At 37.7% G+C, this 7,965-nt stretch overlaps 1 protein-coding gene across 3 annotated transcripts in view; it reads right to left on the bottom strand.

The window, feature by feature from the left end:
• Window positions 1–492: 492 nt before the first annotated feature.
• Window positions 493–7,965, bottom strand: part of blm (BLM RecQ like helicase) — a 55,081-nt gene continuing 47,608 nt past the window's right edge. For all 3 annotated transcript variants that reach the window (XM_053623216.1, XM_053623218.1, XM_053623217.1), the window contains 2 exons: window positions 4,177–4,345; window positions 493–3,887 (listed from right to left, as the gene is read on the bottom strand). In XM_053623216.1, the coding sequence (XP_053479191.1) occupies window positions 3,725–3,887; window positions 4,177–4,345 (332 nt within the window). In that variant the 3' untranslated portion in view covers window positions 493–3,724. The remainder of the gene's footprint in view (window positions 3,888–4,176; window positions 4,346–7,965) is intronic.

Raw genomic sequence — 7,965 nt, 5'->3', positions numbered from 1 at the left:
CATCAAACTGGTCTGCATGGCTGTCGTCCCAGAAGGAAGCCTCTTCTCAAGATGTTGCACAAGAAAGGCCGCAAACAGTTTGCTGAAGACAAGCAGACTAAGGACATGGATTACTGGAACCATGTCCTGTGGTCTGATGAGACCAAGATAAACTTATTTGGTTCAGATGGTGTCAAGCGTGTGTGGTGGCAACCAGGTGAGGAGTACAAAGACAAGTGTGTTTTGCCTAGAGTCAAGCATGGTGGTGGGAGTGTCATGGTCTGGGGCTGCATGAGTGCTGCCGGCACTACGGAGCTACAGTTCATTGAGGGAACCATGAATGCCAACATGTACTGTGACATACTGAAGCAGAGCATGATCCCCTCCCTTTGGAGACTGGGCCGCAGGGCAGTATTCCAGCATGATAACGACACCAAACACACCACCAAGAGGATCACTGCCTTGCTAAAGAAGCTGAGGGTGAAGGTGAAGGACTAAAAAAAGTACTTTTAAGAGTGGGATTAACTGGCCATACTTATACTCTTAGCTTACACAAGTAAATTTTTAATCAAAGAAATGTACTTTTACTTTGCTACATTCTGTGACGTTCCTCCTGTTACTGTAAAATGTTAATTAATATATGCAGCTTTAATAATATGTTTATGTTACTTATAATGAGGTCGCGAGTTATGCAATACGCTGCAGTGGTCTGAATGTGGACGCAACAGCCGCTCACTTTTTTAGCAACGCCGTCCTGAAGAGGGGGAAGAAGCGAGCGTGTCAAGGGAGGCAGAACACACACACACACACACACACACACACACACACACACACACACACACACACACAGTGACACTTTAATTGCACACAGGTGGACTGCATTCAACCAATTATGTGATTTTTGATTGTAACTGGCTGCACCAAAATGAATTTGTGTGTTTATACAAATGGGGTGAATACTTATGCAGTATATATTTTAATATGCCCAATTCTGTTTTCTTCATATATGTTGTGTAAAGGAATGTGTAAAGGACATTAGACACTGGATGCTTAATAACGTCCTTTTACTTAAGTCCGACAAGACAGAAATACTTGTACTAGGACCACATCCAGCTAGAAGTAAGCTTTCTGATTACATAGTAACTCTGGATGGCCTTTCTGTTTCATCATCATGTGCAGCAGTAAAAGACTCTTGGTGTGATTACTGACCCCAATCTTTCATTTGAAGCTCATGTAGATATTACTAGGATTATTGGATTATTATAATGACTTACTGTCTGGCTGTTCCAGTAGGTGCATAAACAAGCTCCAGTTAGTCCAGAATGCAGCTGCAAGAGTCCTTACTAGAACCACATTACCCCTATCTTATCCACACTGCATGGGCTCCCAGTAAAATTTTGCATTGATTATAAAATACTATTATTGACGTATAAGTCGTATTGTCTTACTAAGGTAAAGGGTGATCGCACATTTCCTATGGGTGGTGACAACTCTGGAAAAGTCTCCCCTTTCACGTGAGGTCTGCTCTGTAAGAAATTACAGACTGCCTCTCAGCAGATTCCCCCCCCAAATCTATGTTAGGATAAGCTTGTTCCCCAAAAAGGCAGAATTTTCAAAGGGACAGTTCATCTCAGTCTCAGCAATATGTGCATAATACCACCTAAAGTGACATTCACACAATTATAGTATGGGAGCGGCGGTGGGACATCAAGAACGAACCCTGAACAAAGGGCTACATGACTGTAATTAGCATTCAGAAAGACATCTGTCTCGATAAACCTTCCCACCTCACCATTTAGGGTCACACCTGTAACAACATCCGTACTGTGAGAACGGAAAGTGATTCTCCTTAATTTACATTACATACAGAAAACCTGGTTCGAAACAAAGTATAAAATATCTGTGCTGATATAGTCCGGGGTTCACTTTGACTCCGACGAACCCGAAGTGCTTCATGTACTTTGTCACTGCCTTGCTGTAATAAAGTTATTCTTCATTGAGATCTTCAACATCCTCTTCATTTTTTATTACAGCTCCATCTTTAGCTATTTTTAAATCTTCTCTTAAAACTTATTTTTATTCTGTGTCTAATGATGTTATTTAATGTGCTATTATATGATGTTTTGTACAACACTTTTGATCAACTACTGTTGTGTTTAAACGTGGTTTATAAATAACATTTGACTGGACTTGACTATAAAGCACTAAATGGTCTCGTACCACGGTACCTGAGCAAACTTTTGGTCTTTTATGATCCACCATGTCAACTTCAATCAAAATGTGCAGGCTATTTGTTGGTACCTCGAATAAAGATGGCTACAGCAGGGGGAAGAGCTTTCTCTTACAAAGTTCCACAGTTATGGAACAGCCTTCCAATTAGTGTTCGGGACTCAGACCCAGTATCAGTCTTTAAGTCTAGGCTGAAAACATATTTGTTTAGTCAAGCATTTTGTGAATAGTTTTTTCTTAGGTAAAGGAGCAGATCAAGAGGACTCATGGGCATAGAGTGTTCTGGTGAACTGGGATGTTTGGATGCTGTCACCCCCCACTTTCTCATGTTCATCCAGGTTTGTTGATGGTGGAGTGGCTGGCCGCCCTATGTCCCAGGGTGCCCTTATATCTGTGTTACCTTGCCGGAGTCCCTGCTTGCACTCGTGCAAAGTACATTGTCCTTAAGCATTATGGGACAATAAGCATACCTCTCTCTCTCTCTGTCAAGCTACATGCGATCCCTTCTGCTCTCTGGACCTGCCTGATCCATCCTGATGCCCTGCTTCTGGTTGTAGTTACCATCAATTGGAAGTCACATGCTGCTGCTGAGGATGGCCCAACATCGTACAGCCTAAAGATCATTGAGATTATTGAAGATGGTACCACTTATAAACCATAAAGATGGCTTTGGACCTCAATTCTAATGAACAGTTTTGCATTCAAGTCTCCCTCAGTGAACAGTGGATAAGTTCAACAAAACAGACTTCATGTAAAAACTGGTTACACAACAGCACTATTTGATCATGTAGTATTATCACATTTATACAAGGAATGTCACCCAGATGAGGATGGGTTCCCTTTTGAGTCTGGTTCCTCTCAAGGTTTCTTCCTCATATCGTCTCAGGGAGTTTTTCCTTGTCACCTTCGCCTGTGGCTTACTCATTAGGGACAAATTTATACATTTAAAATATATTCTATATTTAAATATATTCTATATTCTGAATTTATATATTCTGTAAAGCTGCTTTGGGACAATGTCCACAGTTAAAAGTGCTATACAAATAAACCTGAATTGAATATATATATTTTTTATTTGTAAAAATCCTTTGCAAACTATACTGATCCCCCCACAGACTTCAATGGTTCATTGGTTACTTTGTGTAGATTCATGGCATAAAATCCCAATCAAGTTTATTTCAGTTTGAAGTTGTACCACTAAAATGTGTAAAATAGTAATGGGTAATAAATGGAACTGATCATTGCATCAAAGTTTTGATGTGAAATTAAAGCTATTTCTAAATTTGTTAATCATTTGTATCAGGGAATATTTTAAATTTCTTTAATTCTAAAAGTAATATAAAAGCAAATAAAAAAATCTGTTGTTTCCATAAACTATACAGTTCAACACAAACTAAATACAAAATAAGGGCTTAATATATACAATAAGAAATACAGGCAGAAAAAGCAGAATATATATACACTTTACAAAAATACACACAGTTTAGCTCAAAGAGAAAATGCTGTGCTTTTGGACTCAGCCAACTTGAGAGAAGGCAGGTCTGAGGAATGGACGCTCAACACTCTGAGGGAGGGGCAGGGCCATGAAGCCAGGTTTCCTCTTTGCTGGAGCTGAAGGAGCATGTTTAGAGACTCGACCTGCACCTAGGTCTCTTCCTTTAGATGAAGACCAGTTTCCACTGCAAAATTAATCCAAATTGAAATGTTCCATATTATTCTGAAAATTTAAGTCTTGCAATATTTCAAACAATTAATCATTAGAAAAATTAAGCTACTTGTTGTTTGGATTCATCAACCTTTAAATATATCTAATTCTATGTAAAGAGATGCTTTCCAGTCACAAAGTCCCAAACTTGGAGACATTTCATAAGAGCATAAAAACTGGGATCAATTATGCAGTGGCATTGTGATAACAGTTGTCAAGCTGATTGAGTGTTGTATATGAAGTGCTCTAAATCAAATACTGACCGTTTAGAAGAGTTCTGGTTGTTGTAACCCCTGCGCCTTTTGGGGTTCTTTGATAGATGTGTTTTTTTTCTCTTTTCTCCTTGACGTTTGCTGCTCCTGAAGTAGGCAGACATGCTTCCATCTTCGTCATAATAATCAATTGAATGAGAGCCCTCAGCCTGCTCCTCAACTGCAGGGGGAAAGAAAATAATTGTTTACGTATATGAATTATTAGAGATTTGTGTCCGAAACTGTTGTGTATTAATATTTAGAAATTTGAGGCAACAGAACCCCACCTAAAATGAATAAATAAATAAATAAATATAAGAATTTCACTTTTTATTTCCTGATATTTACATCTAGATGCCTTAAACAAGTTTTGTTTGAACCCACCCATTTTTCGAGTGATCAAAAATATTGGAACACGTGACTGACACGTTTCTTGCTGCTCAGATGTGCCCTGTTAGACTAAATGTTTAAACAATTAAGAGCTCTGAATTTCTACTCTTGGTTTGAGCTCTGGATTTCAACTGTGAAGACTGCATTTGTAGTTAAAAAAGATAAACCAACATAAAGATCAGACAGCTGTCTATGGGAGAAAAACAAGTCATTTTGAAGCTTAGGAAAGAGGAAAAACCAATCAGAGATGTTTGAAATTGTACAAGCACTGGGCATAGCCAATACAACAATCTGGAATGTCCTGAAAAAGAAACAAACAATTGGTTTACCAACAACCAGACAATCAGTGACTAGGGTTGCACAGTATACCGGTACTACAATAGTATTGCAATACTAAAGCTTCAAAATACCACCAATAGTACTGTAAATACGGTAGTACCATAAGTAATATTGTCTGTGCGGCAGTTAATACTATTTTCACTAAAACGACACATCTCACTGCTTTTGCAGAAAACACAAAGGTTAGTGACACTTCATTTAACCTAAATTCTCCTTCCCCTACTTCGCTATCATTAAAGATATAACCTATCAAGTGACCCAACTCACTCAAACTAAGGAAGAGACAACCCAGGTGTTGGACCCAGAGAGCCGTAGGGGAATTTTGTTCCATGCAGCTTATCATAATGCCATGGCTGGTTATTTGGGCCAGGATAAGACACTAAACCCTCTAATGTATCATTTATATTGGCCACCACATTCACAGTGATGTTCGCAGGTGGTATGTGACATGTCGCGAATGTCAGCTGGTGAATCCGGCAGCCACCCCAAAAGCTCCATTACGCATTATCATTAATTGAGGTCCCCTTCAAAAGAATTGGCACGGACCTCGTCGGGCCATTAGAAAGGTACATGTGAGGATAGTCACGTGTTAGTCATAGTGGATTATGCACCGCGATATCCGGAATCAGTGCTTTTTTGCAACATATCAGCACATAGCGTTGTGGAGGAACGCTTCCGTGTTATCTCCTAAGTCGGGATCCGGAAAGAGATCCTGACCGATTAGGGCACTACGTTCATGTAACGGATACTTCGAAAACTTTACGAATTATTAACTTTACGTAAAATTTACGATTAAATCGATTCACACCAGCGTTTACCATCTGAAGACAGATGGGATGGTCGAACAGTTTAATCAAATGCTTAAAAATATGATTTGGAAGTTCGTTCATGATGATGCATGAAATTGGCACAAGTGGCTCCAGCCCTTGTGATTTGTAGTACAAGAGGTCCTACAAGCCTCCATAGGGTTTGAATTATTGTACGGGTGCAGTGACTTAGTTGTTATTAGGGAAGAATGGGAGGAGGGACCTTAGAGAGAGAGTTACTTTGTATATTTTGTAAGCTACTAAAAATCACTAATTGGATGTGACAGGTCTAGGTCAAAGGTCATCATCATCCTCCTCATCATCATTAAATATAATGATGATGACAGGTCAAAGGGTCATCATCATCAATCATAATCAATTATAATTATGTTGGTATGTCATCATCAAATATCATTATGTTAAATCCGGTTCCGATGCTTTCCAGACACACACACACACACACACACACACACACACGAGTTCTTTCCTTTCACATAGATTGTGAAACACTCATGAGTTAGGCCTAGGTCAAAAGGTTAATGTTAATTATTGTTGCATGTTCATTCCTATAGCTTTCCCACGAATATCCCCTGTTTAGGTTAACACTCATGAGTCAGGCCTAGGTCAAAAGGTTCATGATAATTATCGTTACATGTTCGTACCGATAGCTTTCCCGGGCATATCCCCTGTTTAGGTTGTTATTTGCTTTCCTGAGTTAGGCCTAGGTCAAAAGGTTAATGTTACTTATTGTTGCATGTTCATTCCTATAGCTTTTCCGGTGAATTCCAGACACGCACACACACACCACACACACACACATACATAAGGCTGATGATAAATATGTAAATGATTACAAATGATTTTCCATACACATCCAACCAAAAATATGACACGCACACACACACAAACACACACACACAAGGCTGATGAAAAATAAGTAAATGATTACTAATGAATTTCCATACACATCCAACCAAAAATATGACACACACACAGAAAAACACACACCTTTTCACATTATTTAAAAGGAATTTAAGTGTTATGTACTTAATTGCCATAATTATGAACACAAGTTTTTAAGTTGACAATCATTTTAAAAATTACGTTGCTCCAATTAGATTTTCTCCAGTAGAATACATCCTGTTAAACCAGGAAAAATGACTAACTTTAAGTTGTATAACAATAGTAACTAAAATCCGGTGTAATTTACAATACAAATATCATACCCAACATCTCTGTAGGTTTTATAGACATAGAAGCACTGAATAAAATGAACAATATAGACAAAAAATAAACACTCTGCATCTACTACTTTTGTCCCTCTCATAGAACTATCCACAATCCATAGGCTGCTAATTCTGGTCAAAGAGCAAACTGACTACAATGGAACTAGACGTCTATATGTGTGAATGACAAAAGATTTTAAAAAATGTAAAAAAAAAAAAAAAAAAATTAGCAATACATGAAATTAGATTACACAATGTAGCTGACGTTTACGCGAATAAGCAGAAATGTAATCATGCTTTTCTTTCCTATAGCACAAATGAAAAGCCCTCTCTAGATGAGCAGATTTGTCAAATGAAACTTTTTCATTCTTTTCCACTGCTACGGTAAGCTAAAGAGTAGATTTTCAAATTACCCTGCTAAATATGACTAGCATTAGCTACGTGTAGTAGTGCAAAATAGTCCATCAACTGTATTAGCAGGCGTAGCCTATACACGAGTCCACTATTGGTCATATCACAATTGAGAATATGTCCCAAATTCATTGCTTTAGAAGAATTTATTTGTAAGTGAAATGATACTCACATTGAAGCGTCCTTTGTATAGTATTTGTTCAGTCTACAGGTCCTCTAACAAAATCTTAGCTGTCTGAATTTGTTCAGGCATGTTAAACGGGTACAGACTTGACATTTGTGACTTGAAGTTATCAAGCCAATTTAGTTAAGTTACTACTTTCTTCTAGAACTCAATTAATAGATCTTGTATTTTAGCACTACTTGTATTATTCTCTGCTTGATAGATCGCTTTGCTTGTATTCTTTCATTTGTAAGTTGCTTTGGATAAAAGCTTCTGTTAAATGAATAAATGTAAATGTACTACAACTTAAATTTAGTTTTAAATCAATTAATGCAGAAATTTCTGTTTTAAATTACACAATATTAAGTTGATGTAATTATCAACATTATTATCTCAACACAATTCATCAAAATAATGTTTACAACTTCAAATATTTAAATAAATCAATAAATTATCATTTTTATCT

The sequence above is a fragment of the Ictalurus furcatus genome, chromosome 4, assembly GCF_023375685.1.
Source record: "Ictalurus furcatus strain D&B chromosome 4, Billie_1.0, whole genome shotgun sequence".
NCBI lineage: Eukaryota > Metazoa > Chordata > Actinopteri > Siluriformes > Ictaluridae > Ictalurus > Ictalurus furcatus.
This window is presented reverse-complemented; position numbering and strand designations above follow the sequence as displayed.